The sequence below is a fragment of the Cololabis saira genome, chromosome 6, assembly GCF_033807715.1.
Source record: "Cololabis saira isolate AMF1-May2022 chromosome 6, fColSai1.1, whole genome shotgun sequence".
NCBI lineage: Eukaryota > Metazoa > Chordata > Actinopteri > Beloniformes > Belonidae > Cololabis > Cololabis saira.
The window spans coordinates 10146660-10171018 of record NC_084592.1 but is presented as its reverse complement, the minus strand read 5'-3'; the positions used below and the strand labels follow the sequence as shown (position 1 = coordinate 10171018).

The 24359-nt window shown below is 38.5% G+C and overlaps 2 protein-coding genes across 2 annotated transcripts; both read right to left on the bottom strand.

Moving 5' to 3' along the window:
* Positions 1-316: 316 nt before the first annotated feature.
* efhc2 (EF-hand domain (C-terminal) containing 2) lies at positions 317-16450 on the bottom strand. The gene is made up of 14 exons (XM_061724306.1): positions 16409-16450; positions 13940-14128; positions 13582-13732; positions 13178-13401; positions 12154-12402; positions 7491-7629; positions 6530-6695; positions 6278-6417; positions 5751-5947; positions 5470-5603; positions 3423-3617; positions 1830-1922; positions 1510-1609; positions 317-439 (listed from the first exon to the last, which is right to left on the bottom strand). The coding sequence occupies exons 1-14, from the start codon at positions 16448-16450 to the stop codon at positions 317-319; spliced, it is 2142 nt and encodes a 713-aa protein (XP_061580290.1).
* Positions 16451-16824: 374 nt separating this feature from the next.
* On the bottom strand, positions 16825-22725 carry fundc1 (FUN14 domain containing 1). The gene is made up of 5 exons (XM_061723266.1): positions 22658-22725; positions 22044-22197; positions 18840-18915; positions 18620-18748; positions 16825-17524 (listed from the first exon to the last, which is right to left on the bottom strand). The coding sequence occupies exons 1-5, from the start codon at positions 22674-22676 to the stop codon at positions 17447-17449; spliced, it is 456 nt and encodes a 151-aa protein (XP_061579250.1). The 5' UTR covers positions 22677-22725; the 3' UTR covers positions 16825-17446.
* Positions 22726-24359: the final 1634 nt, after the last annotated feature.

The following is a 24359-nucleotide window of genomic DNA, read 5'->3' as shown; positions in this document are numbered from 1 at the left end:
CAGCTCCGCAGCACCGCAGCCACCGCCGCTCCACGGAAGAGCACAGCGTAGTCCTCCATCTTTGTTTTGGTGACTGAATTTGGCGCTAGTTGTACTGGGAAATGGTGACGTACACAGACGTATACAGTAACGTGATGACGTGGCTCTCTGGCCAGCTGCTGGCCAGCACCAGCTTGTGTAAAAGCAAACGGTTCTCAACCGGTTCTTACTTAGAACCAACCGCGAACCGGCTGTAGCACCAGCACTAGCACCAGCCCTGGAACCAGCTTGGTGTAAAAGGGGTAAGTGTGAATGTGTTTTTGATGCAAAATCACTTTCAAGAGGAGGTTGTTGGGTCACTGTTGCTGGAGGTAGAGCTGAATACATCCTGCAGAAGGGTGGAGTAATTGACCGTTTCCAGCGCAGCTCCGTCAACATGAGGCCTTGTGTTCACCACAAACTACAGACAAGATGGGCAAACATCACTGCATAGCTCTGAGAACATAATGGGATTTCATTATTGAATGCTCATTTTTTTAATATTGCACAGTGATGTTACTTGTATGAAAATGGTCATACTTTGTCTTTTATTTGTTTGATATCTTTTTATAAACTTTACACACCCTAAAGGCACCTACAATAGTCACTGTGGGATACTTTAACAGTTGTTTAACCTTTCGTTTTTTAGTCTGGGCCTGTCAGCATGACATTCCTGTTGTGCTTGACACCTTCAAAGGTTCACTGGGCATTTCAGATTCGGTTTTTGAAAGTTTGCCTTCAAGCTTTTCAATGAGGGCAGAGTAGTTGAACAGATATTAAGCCACCAGTTTTAGCTTGGAAGTCGCTGAGACAAAAAGCAGCTGGAAACCATGGCAGGGGAAGACATACTGTCAAGTAAGCACTGTGCTAGGACACACACACACACACACACACACACACACACACACACACACACACACACACACACACACACACACACACACACACACACACACACACACACACACACACACACACACACAGTCGGTCCACTCTCATTCGGACCACGCAGGCTTGCCTTTGTTGTCATGCTCGGGTGCATATCTCTTCTGCTCACCTGTTTCTGCTTAGGTTTGGCCGTAGTAAAGCATTCCAAATCAGCATTCGATAGGAAAGAAACAAATGCAATGGACGAAGAAACAAATGAGCTTCAGTGTTTCCTTATTCTTTGATCACCTCAGTCTTCATGTGTCTGTGTCTGTGTGTCACTCTTTTTAAGGTTGTGCTCAGGATTAATTGTCCTCGTGTCCATTTGACTGTTCCTTTCCACTCACTTAATTCTGCCTTTGGCTCACTTGTCCTCTGAGTCATCACAGACTGGGGTACAACTCAGATTGATTTTCAATTAAATCTATTTATAAATCTGTGCACACACCTTGAGACTACTTACCATGTCCTCCTGATTGAGCTTCATTTAAAAAGTTTTTCTCATTTTTTTCCTCTCTCATCTCTTCGTGTTTCATATGAATTGCTGTCGTCTTTCTCACTTACCCTTAAGACGTCCTCTGGCATTACTTGTGGAGCGCAGTGATCTTCCCAGTTAATACCAGCATGGAAGGCATTATAGTCAATCTTGTCTTCATCAGCAAACCTACAGCAGACATGCATCCCGATAATTAACAAATTCTTCAAATGAACGTGTTGTACTGGTCCATAATTGGACCAGCTTTAGTTTGAAAGTCAGTTCAGAGATGCTCCATATGTTCCAAGTAAAACTGTATAACAAAATATTCTTTTGTGTCTCTCAAAATAATCCGTAAACCCTTCGGTGGAACTGTATGGTGGGACTTTGAGTAGAAGTGGGCTCTTACTTGCTGAGCAGATCTTCAAGCAGCTTTTCAGGCAGGGGAAGCTTGAAGGCTTTACATATGTTCCTCGTCTCCTTGGTGGAGAGACGGCCAGTTCTAGAGACAAAGCAGAGCATGAAATAACATTAATTAATTAATTAATTAATTAATTAATTAATTCATTCATTCATTCATTCATTCATTCATTCATTCATTCATTCATTCATTCATTTGCAAACACAGAAAAACAACTGCACAGAGAGTTGAAGCAGTTAAAAGTCACCTTGAATTGTACTTTGGTGGGACCTCCCTCAGAACCAAACGCAGATATGGACGACTTTAAAAGTTGGATAAAACAACATAGCAGTGCCAGACGTCTTGCATACTTTGATGATGGTGGTTTATAATAGAAAAGGTACGGTAAGTTGAAACTTGCTCCATATTAAACATTAAAAGTAGATAGCTGCAGGTTGCTTTGATGTGTATTTTGCTGCCTCTTGACCAGCAATGAAACTGCCTTTATATCTGGACTCTAAAATAATAAAAGAATTTAGAATCCCCTTTACTTTTTACTCAATCTTCCAATGGCAATAATATTTCCAATATCTTTTCTATATGTTGCATTGCCTGCAAGATACAGTAAAATATACTTGACATCACATGAGAGTTGAAAGATGTTTATGATTGTCAGAATCATTAACTAAATGTATGCGGGTTTCCATTACACCAGGCAATATCCAAGGTTTGAGGTGGTAATCACACAGCTGTCTTTGGCGCCCTACTGAAATGTGGCTACGCAGATTTGAATATCATTTTGAATGGACTGGTGTATCCAAATATTTGAATGGTTCTGTAAATGTCTTACAAATATCATTTGAAAATAGTCTGTGAAGATTCTGGCTTCGTTTTCAATATTTTTATTTATATGTACGCCTTTGGCAGACGCTTTCCAAAGTGACTTACAGCCAGGGAACAACATTCAAGCTCCAAGACCCATGAAACATCACACTCTCTGGTTATCTAAAAACACTGCCATTCCACTGACAACATTGTTCTTAAGTCTCATGTCTCAAGCTGACATTGCATGAAGACAATGTGGGAGTATGAAACGTTGGATTTTTGCTCTCTCAGACCATTATTGTTTTCAACAGCACTGCCAGATTCTCCATTCCTGTCGTGCCATCCTCATTGCAGGAACAATGTGATGCTAACTAAGGGTGTCAATGGTATAAACAGACTACTCAGCAACACTGTGGTACTGATAATCATCCATATCTGCTAAGCCTAACGTTAAAGGTGGGTGTAAGCTCTTGTCATTGGATGGTTTTATGCACAAAATGAAAAGGACAGGGAGGCCAAGTGCGTGTGTGATTGTTCCTGTCCTGCAGAACTGCATGCTGGTCTTCAGGGTCCATCTGGTTCCAATGCTCCCCTCTCACATTGCTGGAACGAATCATTGCTCGGAGATATGAGGTCAGAGGCTGCACGATTGATGTCTTGTTGTGATGCGATCTGCCTCAAGGTTTTTGTATGTGTTGCTATTGCAGAGGGATCTTATTTTACGCTGTGTGTGCGGGTGTGGGTGCGTGTCTGTGGTACATTATATGTGATACCCACTTTTGCCGGTCACGCTGCCTAAATGCTCTGGCCAGTTCATGGAGCTCCTGAAAGCTTTTCCTCTTGAGGAAGTCCTGGGCCACAGCAAGCATCAATCCCACGTCCTCCTCAGGCTGTTTGCGCTCTGAGAAACATCGGCTCACAACCAGAACTTCATGCTCCGTCAGACCGCAGTCAAGGCCCATCAGGAAGCTCCTGTGTCCCAGATATGACGTTTGTGAGATACATGAACATGAACAGCATTAAAAACATCAAATAAGTTTTCTTCAATATGAAGAAAATAATGCATATAAAGTAGAATGCCTCTTTTATTTCCTACTCTGTATAAATTGTACCCAGAAAGGTATAGCACTATTTAATCTTCCAGCCTCCTATTGAATGTATTCATCTTGTCTACGTGAACACCATTAGCATCAACATGCTGCAAAAGCACTATAAGATCTGACAGATTACCTAAAAATCGATGCTTAAATTTGGGTTCCAAGCAAAATGGCCTTCAGATGCTCTGAAAATGATCTGCGTCATAGAGCTTCACTGCATCCACTGAGGTTTTACTTCTAGTTAGCTCACTTTCACATGTTCTGTCCAACGCATGTTGTGTGATTGAAAACCTGTCCTGAGTGCTAACAAGTCAAATCTAAATTTGTATCTAAAAAATCTCCAATTAACAATCTGCAAAGTTCCAAAAATACATCTGTTTTTTAATTATTTTTAATTATCTCTCTGCATAGTACTTGGTGGAAAAAGGTACATACATATACATACATATACCGTGGAAATGTGAAATGCTGCAGAGCTGATGTGGACTGATTTCTGTCAGGATAAAGCCATCACCACTCTACAGTTTAGGCTTTGGTCTGATGGTCCCCTTTTTCGTTCAGGAGACTAAACCATTGGGATATTTTTCATTTTCAAAGCTACTCCCTGTCTTCTCCCATCTTAACAATGGACCTTCATCTTTCACTGAAGTTCTTCTACTGTCTTTACCTCCATTAGTCATTCCCTTTATCTATCCCTAAAGCCTCTTACTGAACTGGAGAAAAAAAAGATTAAAAAATGCTGCTCCCTCAGCTGTCTCTCTAAAAAGAATTCAAGCAAACTCGGGCCAAAGCATAAAAAGTTACACATATTTTTTTCTTTATTATTAGTTTAATAATGAGGCAGTACACATGCTGGCTGAACTTGGCACATGCTGTGCTTAGTGGAAACTTGCATATTTTATGGCTCTGGTGTTGTAAAATTGGTTAAAAAGAAATTCAGTCCAGACCTACAAAAAAGCCCCATGGACACATGCCAAACGTCCGACAGGTAGTAGGCCACTTTGAGTTTATTTACAAATGTATGGCCTCATTTGGATGATTCCAAGGCTTCACTTTTTAAAAGACTTCATTATATTATTTATTATTTGGTTAATCTTTGTTTTGAACCCAGGATCAGAGCTGTTTGTTTGTTGGTTTCACAAAACAATCCACTTCCATGGAGACTAGACGGAGAGGGAAGAACAGAGGTGGAAGTGGACTATCCAGTCATAGGATTGTGTTTGACATCGCTTCATTATCTTCACTAGCCACTTTTGTAGTCTGGGTGAAGTTAAATAATTGCGTGGGGGGCACAACTGAAGAGGCACTTATAAAAAGGTGTTGTAAAGTACGTTAAAAACAATGCTGGGTAATCTCACTGTTATTACAGAATCTCCTAAATAATCTGCAATAAAAATCTGCTTTGACGGAGGAAAAAAAAAAAGATTAAACATTTTGCTATTTTTTATCTTATTTTGAAAAATCATAGACTGATGGAGAAATAATGTTTATTATTTGTGCTCTAATGATGCACAATTTCTATTTGAATGTTAATCATTTTTGAAAAACAGTCTGATTATCTGGTTATCACGTCACAGTAGTAAATTATTTTAATGATGCAACCAATTATTTTGAGAAAATTGTCTGACATGATTATTTTTTTTAATCTTAATGTCTTGTTTTCTGCTCAATAAAAGAGTTGGCATTGGTTTGAAATGGAACTCTGGCCATTTTGCTTTTTACTGCACCTGAATGACTGATACGGGATGAGGCCGGTGTTGCCGGGGTCACCGAGAGCCAGAAACTTTCTTACTTCAGCCTGTTTTCCCTCCGGAATGGAGCGCAGTTTGCTGAGGATGTTACCTATGTTGGCTTTGGGGAACTATTTAACACACACAAACACACACGCTTTAACCATGCACACAATTCTTTAATAACTCAAAAAAAAGATTGCCGCTCGACATTATTGAGCCAAAAACCAAAACTGGAAACATGCATGCGGTAAACAAATCTCAGTCCATTGGTTTACCTCCTCTGCATGCTGCTCCATGTAGTTGAGTGTATATTCATCTGCGTCCAGAAGCTGGAAGACTTTACCACAGAGGTAAATGCTTGCTCCAACATACAGATCCTGAGCTGTGAAGTACTCAGACGGCTCGCTCTTAAACAGCTCCTGGCCAGGCTTCTTCATGCGGCGACGCTCAAGAAACCTCCCACCCAGCATACCTTTTGCAGAATGCAAGACTGTTAATTCCACATCACATCAGCCATCTCGTTATTTCAGTGGTATAAAATATTAGTATTGAAAATACAGACTACTTAGCTAGTATTCACATTTATATCATATTGCAACAACTTTACATCTTACACCATTAAAAATACAATCAAACTGTGAAAGGTGCATCAGAGGAAATGTATCTCTATGTCATGTGTTTCCACAAACTTTGGGAACTGGAAGCTCAGCATGACTACTTGAGAATCCAGGAGAAGAAAAGAAAAGATTTCTTCTCCTGGACAGTCCTATTTCTGATGAAGCTTTAGCCCAGACTTTTATACCTGAGTTTTTCTGAGGGGTCTCAACCACACTCATAGTGTCATCACAGAGGTGGAAGGAGATGAAAAACACCCTCTCTGCCTCAAATGTATCAGTGGTCATCTTGGCACGGAACGTGAGCGCATTACTGTTTAGGCCACATATGGAGGGGACATATACACATGCACGTTGTGGGAGTCTTCTGGTACAAACATGTCCTCACACAATTCAATATTTAATTTGATTATAACTGTGACTGTAACTCATAGGCCTACCTGTCTTTCTCCATAAACTTATTGAAATCTTTCCTGGGGGGTTTGGGCAACAATTTCAGACAGGCCTGCAACGAGTCCTCCTCTGAGCCAAAGCCATTGAAGGGGGGCACAGGCTTCGGCAGCTCGGGGGCTGGGGGAACTTTGTACTGCACTGGAGTGAAGTCCTCTGAGAGAAAGGAGAAGATAGACAACACAAAACTCTCAGAAGAAGGGAGAATGAAACACAAGGGGAGAGCAAGAAGGATCAGAGGGAAGCAGGTAATCCATCCCTGCTCTGACCTCTGACTGCTCCGAGTCAGACAGGACCCTCCATCATAGGGACCTGTCAGTCGGGGCTGTGCTTGCTTTTCCACTGTGACTAATGTAGCATGCCCAAAAACCTGCCCAGGGTGGTAGACACATCCAGGACAAGCTTGTGTTTCTGTTGCTGGAAACCTCTTGTGGCCTCTGGTGCCTTCAGCGTGTCATGGAGACAAAACAGTACTGGAGGCCTCAGTATCTCATGTCAGGAGAACATCGGACCTGAATCATTTCATTAGTTCAAATACATATGGACCAAGAGAGAGAGATAAACAACCTAAAATGTTCACAGCTGGGCTTGTTTTTTAGGTATATGCATCCTTGTTACACCCAACAGTCTTAGGAATAGGTCTTGCAAAGAAGGCGATCAGTTTTCTGGGGCTTGCTCTTACTGCCCCCAAGTGTTCACATCAGTGTAATGCAACACATCATTATCAGACAAAACGCCTAAAGTCGGTGGAAAAGCACACACTGTTTAAATCATTTTGAGTCCCATCTGAACACCATCAAAATCTGTAATGAATAATTTCAGATATGAAAACGAAATAGCCCCCCTAAGCTAATATTTAAAGTTGCCTGTTTTGCTTTAAGAAGGAGCTAAAACATTTGCAGAAAGAAATAAAAATCAGATGAACAGCAGACATGGTTACCAGTGCCTCACCTATGCCATATTTGGAGCGGTAGTGTTGTTTGGTGAAGTCATCGCAGTCAGCGAGGACCACTCTCCTGCCCCACACGTTTACTTCACCACCCACAGCCAGGTCACAGTCCTTATAAAACTCCTCACTAATAGTTCCCGTCTGCAAGTAAGTGAGAAAAGAAAGGGAAGAATTTCATAAGTTAATTCAAAATAAATAAACATGCATTATTCTTATGTGTTTTAATTAAAGCTTAATTCACACAAATGTTTTTCTCATAAATAAGGCAACTTGAAAGTAGGGCTTCACATTCTTTACACATGACACTAAGATATGAACACAGGTCTTTTGTGAAGTTTGCAAACATGTCCACCATCCTAAAATGCATTTCAAACAGTCATGAAAAGTCTAGAGAGAATAACCAATCTTGCAGAATTTTGCTCAAAGAACTACTTGATGACCAACACTGACAGAACCAGGGAGCTGAACGTTAACTTTTGGATGAAACCAGACCCAGATGAACACCGCCTTTCTATATCTATAAAGGTTTATTGGAAGAACTTTAACTTCTGGTTAAACAACAGACTCCCTCCCTGTAATCTACTTGTTGACTGCTATGAAGTGTAACCGGGGCTGAAACAGCTCATACATTGCGGTGGTCCAGCATGAAGAGTTTCGAGTTGGAAAAGTGGACACCATTCTGCGTCCCGTAAACATGGATGCAGGTGGAGAAAAGGAGGAAAGACAACAGTGTGAGACAGAATGAAGAAGGGATTTCTCATTAGGGATATCCTGGGTTTTTTTCAGATGGTGGATCATGGTAAACCTTTGAGGCTGACATTTAATAAAAGGCATCGAAGCAAATAAAATTACTGGACTGAAAACACACAACCACAATCATGATTGAGGCCTGGCTGGCTTTCAAGATGAATTAGGCTTTAGTTAGTAACTGGAGGAGAATGCCAGAATGCTTGAGGGAAACTGGATGCTGCAGTCCTGTCAGAGAGAATGAGGTCTCAACGGGGTGGGGGGTCGGGTGGCTGTTTGAAGGAAAGACCAAGAAAATAACTGAGGGAGGTACTGCAAACATTTAGGTTTTTCAAATAATTATTTATACATGCAAACCATAACAGACCAAAAATGTTCCTGTCTTTTATGATCATTTCTGAAGTACCGTCACGTGAAAAAGAAAACACACATTTTCAGTTCTAAGGTTTTATGTATAAGGTCTAAATATTATACAACTAAAACTTCAGATCAACAGCAACATTTGATATATTATTCATAAATATTTATTTTTGAAAAAGAAACCCAAAACGCAGAATCGGTGAGTGGTAACTATGTATAAAATGTGAATAAATACTTCCATAATCACTCTTAATCATGGACTGTACAGAAAATAATGATGAACTAGCCTGAGAGAAAATACAATGATGAATAATGAGGTCTGAATATTTTTAAAGTTGCTTTCATCAACGAAAATTATGACTAAATATCGTCGACAACGAACCTTTATCACCTGAGGAAAACGAGGCAAGACGCAACGAAAATGCTGGTCATGTGACGATAACAATAATTAAAGCAGCACAATGTAACTTTTCCACCTTTATATAATATTTCCAGAGTCATTGTGATGGTACATCAACCTCCAACAGGTTTAATGACACCTCTGTCATGATCTGAGGGGTCTGTATCGCCTCCACTGGCACTATGTAACTTGGAGGTGCATGGTAGGAACCCTTCCACACTACTGGTAAAGCACTACCGCTTTTGTCCAAAGGAGACGCCAAACTCAACAAAAGGTGAAAGTTACATTGTGCTGCTTTAAATATATAATGCAATATCGTAGAGGAATAAAAACGAGACTAAAATGTAGATTACAAAATAAAAACTCTGTGTCTTCATTTTTGTTGACCAAAACGAGACGAGGTGAAATGTTCTACCAAACATCCTTAATCTCCATGTTTTCAGTAGTTTCCTGTGGTTTAGTTCTGCTGCTGGGTGACGTTAGTCCTCAATCCCAGTCGCTGCAGCGGGGAATCAGATCCAGAAGATGCAGTTGCAGAGTTAGAGGCTGATGCCGTTAACGCAGAGCTCTAGGTTCACGTCAATTAAAAACAAAGTTAAATAGACACGATCTTTGGATACACTTTCCTACATAGACGTAGAAAAGAAAACCGAATGTGTCGTGGAAAAAGAAAAAGATTGGGAGAAATGCGGAAATATAAATATGGTGTAAACTCAAATTAGATCGTCTTCTGTATCTGGAATGAATGTATTCTTGAGTCTATAAGGTAACAATAACATAATAATCAGATAAACTTGTTTGAATTGTAAAATGGGTTTGGCTAAATACAATCTTTGACTAAAACTAGACTAAAATGGTCCTGGACAATTCTGACTAAAATAAGACTAAAATCCTCAGACTTTTAGTCAACTGAAACTTGACACAACTAAAAGGAGAATGAACGTGACTAAAACTAATAAAAAGTAAAATGATAGCTTGACCCAAAGACTAGACTAAAACTAAAATTGAAACAGGCTGACAGAAACAACACTGTATTTCTGAACTGATCATAGAGACCACTTCTCACTCGAGATGTTTGTGATCAGCTCTCAAAATGAAGTCATTACAAACTAGTCACTAAAAGTGGTAATCCAATAATATAGAATAACTTAATCATTACCTGTTACCTATCCTGTTGAAAGCAATTTCTGCCACTTCAAAGTTACAAAAGATGCATTTTGATCACGACAATGTTTCCAGGAAACATTTAGAGGGTTTAGAGATAGTTTAATCTCAGCAATAAACCCACAGCAATAACCCTTTATGAAGAATCTTTCAAGAGACTATAATCAAAGCTACTGCAACAATTAATTTCCCTTCGGAGATAAATAGAGTATTTGGAATTTGAATTTGACTAACTAAACCTTGGTCAGACGTTAGGACTTGAGAGTGCCTGGTAGTTAAGTGGTGGACTTTAAGGTGCAAAATATTTCTGATTGATCAAGTACTCCCAGTGTCTAATTTATGCCCTTCTGTCTAAATTCTCTCATATTTAATGTCTACAATGGCTCATAAAATCCAACCTTAACATGTACCTCAACGGTGTTTGTTAAAGTTTGCCCCACATTCAAACTCAGACATTCATCCCCACTTCAGTGTGGAAGAGGCACATCAAACTGAGCTGCTGCCGTCAAATAAACCAGAGGATGAATGAGGAGTATGAACTTCTATCTTAAGAACAAAATTCTGAGTCAGAGCAATATTTTTTTTCTTTAATAGTGGTTACATGCTAAAGGACAAATTTAATGGTGAATTTTAAGATTTAATTTTGTTGTGTTGGGTGGGAATGGAACAAAAAATAAATCACCTGTGTCCAACTGGACTCTAAGCAGTCTGACCAGCACTGATCTAGCTGGACCCTGATTTTTTGCTTGTGTTGTTCTGTCAGATGTAAGTCGCTTTTGATAAAAGTGTAGTAGTAGTAGTAAAAACAACAACACCTCAGCAAAACCCTGTAAGAAGGTGGCACGATATGAACTTGTTGCCCAGATCTGCTCCTCAGACATAAGTCTTCCAGTGAGTTGGAGAATGGATTAATTCAGTGTTTCGAGGTACTTTACATTGTAGTTGAAGCACAAAATACTACAGTGTAGGGGAATTATTCATTCTTTAAAAAGGTTCCTGGAGCTAGAAGTAAATGGATGTAAATGGATCAGATGTGTCAAGTTGGTTAATATGTAATCGTGCTGAGCTGTTTAAGTGAGTGCTGGACAGTATTGTTGTGCTGCGATTGAGGAAATTGTTAAAGTGTAATATGTGGTCTGAAGTGTTCATAAATGGCTGCTGCCAAAGGCAAAATGTAATTTACTTCATTAAATTTATATCTGAAGTAGGTAGCACAGAACTGTAACACTGATTTTCAAAAATACCCCCCTTCTTTTTTTAAATGAGTTGGAAGGGTGATTGACTGACTCCCCCCCTTTAAACCAGCTCATATGAGCAGAGCTAAAAATAGATAATTGAAGATTGAAGATAATTATTTTCCCTGTGGTATTTTGAACAAAGCATGCCTAATTTCATTGTACAAGTATAATGATAATAAAGGCTTTCTATTCTATTCTATTATTTTCTATTACAGATATTTCATTTTTCCAATAATATTGTGTTAACTTTCAAAAAAGAGGCTTAATAATTATGTCCTGTTATTATTATGGGATGAGCTCTTACAAAAGCTCAGATCATAATGAGATACTAATCACATTTATGACATTAAATCGGTTCTGAGAGCATTTCCGAGAGGTCAAATTATTAGTAAAAATACTTAGTAATAATTATGAGACACTTTTTCATTTTTATGATAGACAATACAAGCTAATGTTTTTGCTAATGGGTGAAAAAGGATTAATGGGCGGTTAATGATGACAACATAATTCCTTACACTGTACTCAGACAATATGATTGACTACCTTAAAGGTAACAAAAAGGGACAGGTCATCTTTACATAAAACATTTAGTAATGGGGACCATCACATACCTATTCAGTGAGTAGCTGTATACAACAATGAGTAATACCCAATATTATATATTAGTGACTAAGTAAGTCTTATCTAGCAGTCAGTTTCTCATTTCTTCTCTAGTAGCTATGCAAACATCTGTATAAAGTGTAAAGGACACTTCACCTTGGGTAATTTGCTGCGATGCAAGAATTTGGTCCTAGCATCTCTTCCTGAGTTTGGTGGGATCACTTCCAATATCTCTATAGTGTCATCGGCAAGGAAGTAGAGAAGTATGAGCTCCCGCAGGTCTCCACACGCGCTCTCCGAATCATCCCAGTAACAGTAGAAGCGCAGCAGTTCACGGTCGTGGTCCAGGAACTGCTTCAGCGTGTCACGTCTCTCATAGGGATGAAGGGGATTCATCTCATCCCACTGAAAGAGAGACATCAAAAGATCACATGTTACTATAAAAACACTCCATTCAGTTTTTAGTTAGTTATTTATTTCGGTCAATCACAAACATAAAAATCAACAAACAAGATAACACAGGTTTTTCCCTGGTCAACATTGTGATTATTTTGACCGAAAAGGTCTGGGCTTGAAGCATAAAGCTTATCTTGCCCCACCTTTTAACAGAATAGAATATTCAAAAAGAACAAATGTAGTATCATAAGTCTACACAAAATAATAATAGTAATAATAACAATAATGACGATGATGATAATAATAATAGTAATATTAATAATAATAGCAATAATAATGATAATAATAATAATGATAGCTCTGAAAACAGAAAGTGAAAAGATGCTAAAGAAACCGACAAAACCAATTTAGGTTGTCATTTCATCTCATGCATGTGTACATTCTTCTTTGTTTGCTTATTGTGTTTCTATATATGTGTCCATTACCTTTGCTTTGAATAATGTATGCTTTTATTGAGTTTGGTAGTTTAAGGTCGTTGTGTAATGAGTTCCACAATTTTACTCCTAAAACAGATATGCATCTGCCCTTTGTGTTTGTTCTTATTGCTGTTGTGTCAAACATTGACAGTTCCATTTTTCTGGTGACAATTTTACTCAGAAGAAAAAAGGAATAGTTAATGATCAGGAAGGAACTTTAGTTCAACTGCTCCTGCTCATAATATATTTTTTACAATTCACTAAGAAAATAAAAATCTGAATTATACAAGTATGATTATGATGCCTACCTGCTTCCGGAGGTTGCTGTAAGGGTCATCGGGCACATTAATGGGTTCATTCAGCTGCACCCCCAGTTTTGTCAGAAAGTTCCTTGTGAAGGTGTCACAGTTGGTCAGAGTGAACGTGCGAGAGTACAGCACCATCTGTTGGTTGAGGTTGAAATCATAAACGTTGTAGAACTGGTCATCCTTTGGGGGAGGGAGAGGGACCCGGTGGCGACGAATCAAGGTTCCTGAAACAGGGATCACAAGCAAAACGCTATTGATTATCAGGTATAAAACTGCTCATCACTGCTCATCGTGCTGCGTCTCTTACTGTGATGGACTGTTTAGAAAGCTAGAATCTTGGAAGCATGAAAAATAAATAAATATTGCTCTAATTTCTGAGTGATTTCCTGTGTGGTTGTAGACACCTTGAGGGAGGCCACTGTTCTTGTATTGTGTCTCCACCACCTGGATGGTGTCATCTTCCAGGTAGAAGTAGATCTGACACTTTCTGATCCGGTGTTTCTCATTTTGTGCAAAAGGCACAGTCTCCTCAAAGTAAGCTTCAAAACACAGAACCTGGACAGACAGTGTATAAATCATAGATCAGATTTAGTGTATTCTAATTATTGTGTTTAGTCACTGGAGTAATCATTAATGCTACAGAAATGGCGATGCTAACATAGCATTGTTTGAAAATGTTGAAGCTGCTATGTTAAAATACATAAAGAAAAAACAAATATTAGCTCCAGAGTATGAAGATGAAGCTAATCAGTTTCAATCCACCTGCTTATCAAAGGCTATCCATGATGGCAGATCACGGCCCTGTCCTTTGGGATAAACAGAATGTTTTGGTTTAATGTTCTGGCCCTCCAAACGCTCGCCTCCAATACCCGGCTTCTCTGATCCCACCAGCATTGGAATTCCATTGGAATGGTCGAAATGTTGGGATTTGTGAAATTTCTCCTGTCCAAGCTGTAGCACAGAATACAAAAAATGTCATAGTTTCTGTTAAAGACATTCTGCAACATGCATTACTTACATGAGTTTAGGCTGCACATATTTTTATCTAATGATCTTGAACCATAACCATACACACATTCCTGGACATTATAATCATGAAACACTCCTACATTACTTTTAAGTTGCATATATCTAACAGATCATATTCACACTCAGTAACACTTCTTAGGAGTTTTTATGTTTTTAAGTGAGGTTAAAATGTTTATATATGTTTGTCTACTAATTTTTCATATAAGAGAATGTTGACCCTGGTTTTTTTCTTGTCATCTTCAGAAACATTTTGTATTTCCAAGGGCCTGATTGTGCTGCCAATTTAGTCAGAGATAACATGTTCTATAGGCCTGGCAGTAAATGAAGTTCAAGAATGAAGTGTTTGATGAAAGAGGGCAGTCTACTTATCGGAGGGATCGGCTTTTGATTCTTATAGTCCTATAGCTTCTTTAAAGAGCCTTTGTACAAAATATTAAACCTTATATCACTTCCAGCTCTGCTACTTAAGGAGGTTCTGTTGATACTTTTGATCATCACTGTTATGATGAGCAAAAATGTCAATTTCTTAATTGGATCATCATGAGCAATGTGTTAAATAAAATAAAACAGCAGGAATGTGGGGGATGCAATATTAAATGTTTCACTTTCAAAAAGAGCTTGGGTGAAATGCCTCTCTACCTGGATTTGAGACTTTGATGGCAGACAGAGACTGCAGACAGAACAATCTGGAATATGCATACTTGCTCAGATCTTGGCCGGGTACTCTGGCTTTCTCCCACAGTCCAAAACTGAATATGTCAAGTAAATTAATTCTACATTGCCTGTTACAGTTTGTGTGTTTTTTTGTGTATATGTAGCCCTGTGACAGACTGGCACCATGTCTAGGGTGTACTCACGTGGGTTGTGTAAATTAAAGGGAACCAAAGTATGCCATGAAATGTTTACACACACCATTACACTACCTACACTAGCCTGAATCGTTGATACAAGACAGATGGATGGATCAATGCTCTCATGTTATATACACCAAACTTTGACCCTACTATCTGAATGTTGCAGCTGAAATCAAGGCTCATTAGACCCAGTAACATTTTTCAAATCCTCCTTTGTTCATATTTATATATATATATATATATATATATATATATATATATATGGGTTGTGGTCTCTAGCTTGGGCACCACAACCCATATATATATACAAGCAACCCCTCATGTAAGGGGATAGAAGAGGAACAAACTTCTCTGTTGCACTGCCTTACAATATACATTAGGTTAATTGGTGATCCCACTGTGTGTGTGGTTGGACTGATGACCTGTCCAGAGTTTACTCCTGTCACATACATGAATATAAAGTATATACAATGCCAAAACTCAAAACGTGAATTGCAGCATCAATATGTTCATTCATTACCAACTCCCTGAAAAATAAATAAGGGACACCTCATCGGCAGGGCCGGTCGACCAGATTTTTTAACTATTTGATTCGAACTTGAATTGAATTAGATGCATATTTTTGAATAGCCTGAATACATGGAAAACAAATTATTATCCAGCAATTTACTTCAATACAAAATAACAAAATGAACTGAATAAAGTAAGTATTTTTCTTAAACATAAACCTGTCCTGCTTAACTTAAAATTGTATAAATTAATATAAAACCATATATAAAACAATAGAAAGAAAGCAGATCATCCATTCTGTAATAAGTGCACATTTTTAGTGCAGTAACAAAAGTGCAAACAGAAAGTCTGTAGAAAACTTGTAAACATATTTGTGCCTCAAAGGCCATGACTGTAGGCTACAGTTGTAGTAAAACAGAAAAAAATAACTTGTGAACTCAACATCTCAATGCCATTTTCCATTGGCATTTTATGACTATTTTCTGACTCACAGTAATACGGGACAAAGTGCGTCCCTTTTCAGCTCAATACGGGACTTTAGTTTATAAATACGGGACGATTCCGTTTTTCAAGGGACGGTTGGCAACCCTGCTGTTAAGCCTGATTTATGGTTCCGCGTTAAATCGACGCAGAGCCTACGCCGTATGGTACACGACGACGTGCCCGGTACGGTGCGCGTCGCCGCGTACCTTACGGCGTAGGCTCTGCATTGGTGTAACGCGGAACCATAAATCAGCCTTTAACCGATGTCTGATAAACGAGCTTCGTTTATCCGACAACGAAGTCTATCTTAGCTCAGTACCAACTGAAGACATGCCGTCTATATTAATATACTTACATGAGTATTGCGAGAGCTCCCTGGCAGAAACGGTAAAGCCATGGCGGTAATACTTTAAAACGTGTTTTTCCTTCAGAAACTTTTCAGTCCCTCCGAGGTCTGTTTTTTGGTTGCCATGGAAGCGTTTTGTACGGGTCGTCATAGCAACCATCGCCGACGCCAATCCGAAATGTTCTAAATAAAATAATTGTATCAACTCAAAATATAAGCTTGTCAACAGCCCATAAAACATGTTTTCTGTTTACATACTTTGTCGTATAGTTTTAACAATCCTGTAAACTAAAACAGTTATTTACTATCCCTTTCATAATGTTTAAGCTATGGGATGCTCTCTGAGTAAAACCCAAATAAATATAATATAATCATAACATATAGTTACACAAGACTAAAGGCCAGGAGTAAAGACATACAAAGGATACATTTGATGTAGTTATTTTTATTCAGATACTGAGTAAAACCATAGTCTTCAGTACCTCAGGCATCAAATCCCCCCCAAAAAATACATAAAAATGATGACAGGGAGGCAGATACAACCATTTAGCACACATGATAGAAGTTTAATCTCATCATTATCCATCAGCACTGAATATGAACATTCAAGTTGTCACTCTGAAGATGATTGTGATGTCTAGAAAATGCAAAGTATAATTCCTGGCATTTATGGAGTCTGATTGGTGGAGAATTTAAAGGCTCTTAACACACTGGCTGAGCAAAACCAACGCACACTTTTTCCTATTGGAACAATATCAGTTTTCTAAAAATAAATAAACAGGAAGTGATGACATTCTGATAGGCTTTCAATTTTCCTTCACAAAGTAACTCTTCAGGACACACATAATCACTTAAACCAGAGAGTGTTTAGAGAGGGCCCTTCGGATATAAGGGGTTTGAACAGATTCGGTTAAGTGTTAACAGTTTCAAAGACAAAAAAGGCGCAGTTTAAAGAAAAGATATATCTTAATACCTTCCAGCAATGATTGATAGTTTGCCTTTCTTTTTTTTTTTTAAACATCAAAGACACATGGTTTTTGGCAGACCCTAAGATGCCAGGCCGAGCAGGAATCCCCCAACGAAGCCACTGGTAACAACAATGTTTTTCTTCACAAACTCTGTGGACTGAAAAAAAGACATATCTTTTAGTTTTTAAAGTGGTTACAACTCGGCTGATGTTACTCGTCATGCAAGTCAACCACATGTGAACTTCATTCCAAATTGTATGACAACAATTTTGAGACGAAAATCTCCCTTTGAAATATTTTTTCTTTTTTCAGTTGGTTTCAGAAAATATTTAAAGGAAATTAAATCAAATCAAACATTTCATACTAGCTGTGTTGTATAAAAGAATATATACAGTCTCCAAACTGAGCTTAGATTGATTGTTAGCACTACGTGCATGACACAGTAAAATTCAATGATTTTATCAGCAAAAGGTTAAAAAGCACATATTACAACTCCAAATTAACAATATATTTATTCTAGGGGCGATACGATACACATCATGATACAATGCAATATCTAAATTTTGCAATATATTGCAATGATATATATAGTTTGTTGAAAACTGTAAAAGGCATTATGCATATTCAAATCCGAGCTGCACGTACATCAGATTATAGTGATAATTCATGGGACAAACTGTGTAAAAACAATGTAATTCAAATTATCCATACCGTTTTATTGTAACTATACAAGCTAAAGTTACAACATATTTGCAGTTTTTCATATTATTTACATCATATGAAATTAACATTAGCAATATTATTTAAGCCCATGTATACAATAAAGTCGTACTGGATTTACAACCTTACAACATGATTTATTATTTGAAAAATTAAAAAAAAATCAATTCACATTTTGAATATTGATTTTTTTTTCTTTTTGAATCAGCCGGGAAAGTATTGCGATATATTGCCATATCAATATTTTTGCCACCCCTAATGTATTCAAATGTACCCAGGTTGTGTCTGCTTCATATATTTAGAAGGTTCTAACAAAATAATGTTTTGCTTGAATTGCAAATTGGAAAACTATGAATTTAAAATTTAATGTGAGAAAAACTTCAGGGGAATGTGCTGCTTGGATCCAACATTTACTTTGGTCATGTCCTTTTTTTAAGTCTCTTATTGAAAATGCATTTTGTATGAGAAATGGGTAAATTACAAATATTCACAAAAGTCTGACAAAGCCGACGTCTACCTAAAAAAATCTTACCTTGTCAACAAACGTGTTTAGCTCAGGAACTGCCTGATTTGTTCCCTTCTTTAACTGCTTCTTTGCTTTGTTGACATCCTTCTCTACTCTCTTCCAGTCAACTTGGACATAACCACTGTTGTTGGCTATCTGGAAAGAGTCAAGCAAAGGAAATATAAATGAGGCGGATTCTTAGAAATGTTTGAGCCACACACATTCGTTAGAAGTCGCGGGAAAGTACCTGCAGCAGCAGAAGACCTCCCCCCACAGCAGTAGCAGCAACTTTTCCAACCTTCTGGAACAGATAACCTGCACACCTAAAATGAATTACAGAATTTGGTGGTTACATTTTTATGTTAACGTGCTTCTTACACACAAAAAATATCCAAAATGAGAAACTTTAGATCTAACAAGAAAAAGACAACATGTTTTTAATTGCTGTCAAATACTGTGATGCATTCCTGAGACATTTACAGTCGAATGAGAAGCTTGTTAGTACGATTATAAGCACTGGTTTAAAGTCAAATGCATACATTAATTCAAGTACTTTTTGAAGAGAGCTTCAAAGTTCTTCAAAACATATTTGAGTTATCCTAGATACATACATGCAGGCCTTGAAGGTGCCTGTGATCTTCAGGGAACAGTCTGTTTAGTTAAATCTAATAGTTGGAATCTGCTCCCAAACTACAGGATTTTTTAAAACATTATTTATTGTTTGAAATAATAAAATAAATAAATAACCCTAAACCCTAAACCCAGCCAAAAACAATCATCACGATGTTCATCCTTCCTCGTTCTGAAAACTACACCTTTCTCAAGTAAATATTGCTGATGTAGGGGCGATGTGTTATTCTACCTCCCACAGAGGTTACGTTTTGTTTTGTGGATAACGCCTCCCCGCTCACCTTACCTGCCCTTAACTTGCCTTCAGGCCCGAGGTGACAACACGCCTTGCATTTATATTGCCAACGCGCGTTAAACACGCATTCATCATCCAGTGAATTAGCGGGATCAAATCCAAAAACGCCTAATAGTTTCTTGTTCTTTTGACAACTTGCCATAGTATCACCTTTTATCATTCACCCGTTTTGTTTCTAGGGGTAATGGTTCTTTGCCTTTTCAAGTCTTTACCACCTTCTCTCAACTTACTGTTTACTATTTACTTCCCTAAGTATCAACATGTTCACACCACTTAATCCAACTTGCTCCTCAAAGCATTTACAAAAAAAAAAAACACATTGGAAATGGGATATTTGACTGCATGTGTTTGTTTGCAGCTGCAAAGCCTATGGATCCGCTGAAGGAGTCTGGAGTCATGGTCCATCATCACAGGACCACCTGCTGGACTTCCACTTGGAACCATCCCGAATTAATCCTGAACTACAGAGCTGCCAATGAAATCTTGCAAAGAGACCCTCCATTTTAAATGGTGTTTTTTGGAGAAATCTGAAATGACCACTGCGTTTAGCCAGGTCTGGATTAACATGAACTGCCTGCTCTTACGTAAGCTTTGTTCTTGGACCCTTTCAGACCAATCCACGGCCAGTCACAACAGTCTAAAAGTAGAGTTAACTGCACAACAAAACCTATTCTCTGCCAGAAGTCAATACAGTGCTAAGTGCTAAGGAGCAAAAGTGATGACTGATAAATGAATGAGGACTTGTAGCCATTGATTAAGCTGGCCACGAATCACATGACCACACCCCTAATGATGCATAAATCTGCTTTATATAAATCTAGTTGACGTGGTTTGCACCTGACAGTTGGTTTGAACTGAAAAAGCCTTACATACGAGAGGCTAAACATCTACAGGAACCAGGCAAGTAGTTCAGCTGCCTTTTCAGATTACCAGGATCAGGATAACGGAGAATCTACACCAGCACAAGCAGAGGACCGTATTGACTGTGCACAGGGTCTGCTGTTTCAGGCATTCTGCTTTGGGGGAGACATTAGACAACACGAGTGAATGGTGGTCTGAAAAAACATTGGTATACCAGAGTCACTTATACTTATCCACAGATAACTCAGGGTAACTGAGGAGTCAAGGGTCGTTCAGATAAGACACGGCCACCAGTGTGCTCTGTTTTGAAATCAATTCATTTCTATATGTTGGATGATAGAAATAAATAGAAATAAATAGGTTTCACTTTCACCGTGACGTGGGTGCTGTCCCTAAACTAAAACTGAAATATATTCAACTTTGCTTTGACGACACTGTCACACATCCATTTGCAGACAATCTTCGCAGCGGAGGAGTCGTATAATATGAATTAAAAAAGATATTTTGACAAAAGGAGAACAGCTTTGGTGTAGATAGAAGGTGCCAGTGTTCAGCTGCAGCTCCTGGATCACTCTTAACTCTCCAGTCTATATGTTTGCAGATATCATGGACCTACACCCTCACGTCCTTTGCTGCAGCCGTCTCCTCCTCTTCATCAATGCATTTAAAACCAGAGCTTTTTTAGGGATGTGTGGAATGCTACAGTGTGCATCCTATTCATCTCAGAGAACTACTTAATATCTGCCAACCACTTCCTGAAAAGCTTTTTTGGTCGCCTAACAATTGTTGCCTTACTAGTCAATGGGCCAGAGCCCAAAATCTCACTTGTCAGTACCACTCAAGGTGACCAAGCTTATAATTTTTGAAAAGATCCATGTCTGTAGATGATATTTTGGTATGATAACTCTTCCTGAGTGGCAGCTGGATCATAGTTATCAGCTCATGAAGTTACCCACCCCCTTCAGAAAACTACATTTTAGATGCTGGTGAATATCCTGGTTTAGACTCATGTACAGGATATCTGTCAATGTTTCACTATATTGTCTTTGGTATCATTTTAAAGGGGGGCTTTTAAGCATTCATTCAAGCTAAGATGTGAATCTTTCTGACCAACATAGAGGTCACTGCGGCTCTTTAAAAATAAACAACACACATTTTTACACAATTTTCTCCTAAATGATATACTATCTTTTAGCTCTGTGTCAACTAGGAACAACAAAGACACAAAATACAAAAACTGGGATACTCACAGGACCATAAGGATTCAGGAAATGTATAATATCCCCATACAGCTTAGCTTCAATGAATGGTATCATTTTAAAGGGGACCTTTTAAGCAAAGATAATATTGTGAAACATTGACAGATATCCTGTACAGGAGTCTAAACCAGGATATGCAGCAGCATCTAAAATGTAATTTTCTGAAGGGGGTTTTAACTTCATGAGCTGATAACTATGATCCAGCTGCCACTCAGGAAGGATTATCATACCAAAATATCATCTATAGACATAGATCTTTTCAAAAATTATAAGCAAGTTTTGTTTGGTCTGGCCCATGGACTGTACATGGACGCAATTGTACTGCGTCCAACCATCATGGCTGAGAGAGGCCCTTTAACATGAGGCCCCTGAATGCATCATGGTGCGTTCGCGGTGCAGCATTTACCATCCGCTCACTCCTCCTATGGCGATCTGCGTGGCGACGGAGTATTTCTCCGCGACGGGGCCGGAGTTTTTACCGAACAGGCGATTCCACCATCTCTGTCGTTTGGCGTACTCCGTCAGGTCCACGACCTTGTCGTAAACCTCCTCCTCCAGGTCTATGAGGGGAAACAAACACAGTTAGCATCCGTGAGCACGCCGAGACACCAAAACACACGTCTGCCATTTAGTTATAGCGTGAGCAGAGGGTTGTGGTCTGTTAATTACACCGAGGTTTCCTAAATAAGCCGGACAGGAATGGTGCCGGAGGAGTTAAGTCTGATTTATGGTTCCGCGTTAAAACGACGGCGTAGCGTACGCGGCGACGCGCGCCGTAGGCTCTGCGTTGTTGTGACGCGGAACCATAAATCAGCCTTTACGTGCAGCTTTCTGAACTTGTCGTAAAGTTGCCGGCCTGAGTTAAAGCCTCAGCAGCGCTGGAGTTACAGCTGCGATCACAGTTTAAACGCTCATTCACCAGGGATCGTGTGAGCTGACAGACGGGTCCAACATCCGAGTCGTGCACGGTTCATACAACACGTTTTGATGGAAAGATAAGCAGTGTTTAGGCCCACTTACCCTTGCTGCGATTCGCCATTTTGCAGTGCGCAGGTCTGTCCTCAGACGCACGCACGCGTCCTCATTTACATAAATTGACATCAACGAGAAAAGGCGAGAGGAGGACTGAATATCTGCAACAAGAAAGTTACAGACTGAATATCTGCAACAAGAAAATTACAGACTGAATATCTGCAAAAAGAAAGTTACAGACTGAATATCTGCAAAAAGAAAGTTACAGACTGAATATCTGCAAAAAGAAAGTTACAGACTGAATACCTGCAAAAAAGAGAGTTACAGACTGAATATCTGCAGAAAGAAAGTTACAGACTGAATACCTGTAAAGAAAGTTACAGACTGAATATCTGCAAAAAGAGAGTTACAGACTGAATATCTGCAAAAAGAAAGTTAGACTGAATATCTCCAAAGAAAGTTACAGACTGAATATCTGCAAAAAGAAAGTTATAATAATAATAATAATAATAGTAAACTTTATTTGTATAGGACCTTTCATACATAAAATGCAACGCAAGGTGCTTCACATAAAAAGAAATTTTAGGCATAAAACATAACATAGAAATAGAGGGCATAAAACAAAAATCAAAGCAGCATAGTGGAAGCAAAAACAATAGCAGTAAACCAGCATAGTGAGGACATAACCAACACATAACCCAAAAGATCGATTAAAATAATCAAAATACAGACAGTATTTTAAAATAATTTAAAAGATCAATTAAAAGCAAGTGTGTAAAAGTATGTCTTCAGCTGTGCTTTAAAAATGTCCACAGAGGCTGCCTGTCGGAGATACAGTGGGAGTTTGTTCCACGCAGTTGGGCCGTAAAAGCAGAAGGCCGCTTTACCATATTTTTTAGTTGTCATTTTTGGGGCACAACTGAAGACTGAATATCTGCAAAGAAAATTACAGACTGAATATCTGCAAAAACGAGAGTTACAGACTGAATATCTGCAGAAAGAAAGTTACAGACTGAATACCTGTAAAGAAAGTTACAGACTGAATATCTGCAAAAAGAGAGTTACAGACTGAATATCTGCAAAAAGAGAGTTACAGACTGAATATCTGCAGAAAGAAAGTTAGACTGAATATCTGCAAATAAAGTTACAGACTGAATATCTGCAAAAAGAAAGTTACAGACTGAATATCTGCAAAAAGAAAGTTACAGACTGAATATCTGCAAAAAGAAAGTTACAGACTGAATATCTGCAAAGAAAATTACAGACTGAATATCTGCAAATAAAGTTACAGACTGAATATCTGCAGAAAGAGAGTTACAGACTGAATATCTGCAAAAAGAAAGTTACAGACTGAATATCTGCAAAGAAAATGACAGACTGAATATCTGCAAAAAGAAAGTTACAGACTGAATATTTGCAGAAAGAAAGTTACAGACTGAATATCTGAAAAAATAAAGTTACAGATTGAATATCTGCAAAAAGAAAGTTACAGACTGAATATCTGCAGAAAGAAAGTTACAGACTGAATATCTGCAAAAAGAAAGTTACGGACTGAATATCTGCAAAAATAAAGTTACAGACTGAATATCTGCAAAAAGAAAGTTACAGACTGAATATGTGCAAAAAGAAAGTTACAGACTGAATATCTGCAAAGAAAGTTACAGACTGAATATCTGCAAAAAGAAAGTTATAGACTGAATATCTGCAAAAAGAAAGTTACAGACTGAATATGTGCAAAAAGAAAGTTACA

What these genes read in the sequence shown, in the direction of transcription:
- fundc1 (XM_061723266.1), bottom strand. An exon ending in ATAGGAGGAGTGAGCGGATG is followed by an intron (nt 18,916 to 22,043) that starts GTAAATGCTGCA and finishes AATTCATTTTAG; the next exon opens with GTGTGCAGGTTATCTGTTCC. An exon ending in GAGGTCTTCTGCTGCTGCAG is followed by an intron (nt 18,749 to 18,839) that starts GTACTTTCCCGC and finishes GACTCTTTCCAG; the next exon opens with ATAGCCAACAACAGTGGTTA.
- efhc2 (XM_061724306.1), bottom strand. Translation starts at nt 16,450, where the DNA reads ATGGCTTTACCGTTTCTGCCAGGGAGCTCTCGCAATACTCAT. An exon ending in GGATAGCCTTTGATAAGCAG is followed by an intron (nt 13,733 to 13,939) that starts GTGGATTGAAAC and finishes CTGTCTGTCCAG; the next exon opens with GTTCTGTGTTTTGAAGCTTA. An exon ending in ACAGCAACCTCCGGAAGCAG is followed by an intron (nt 12,403 to 13,177) that starts GTAGGCATCATA and finishes TCTCTCTTTCAG; the next exon opens with TGGGATGAGATGAATCCCCT.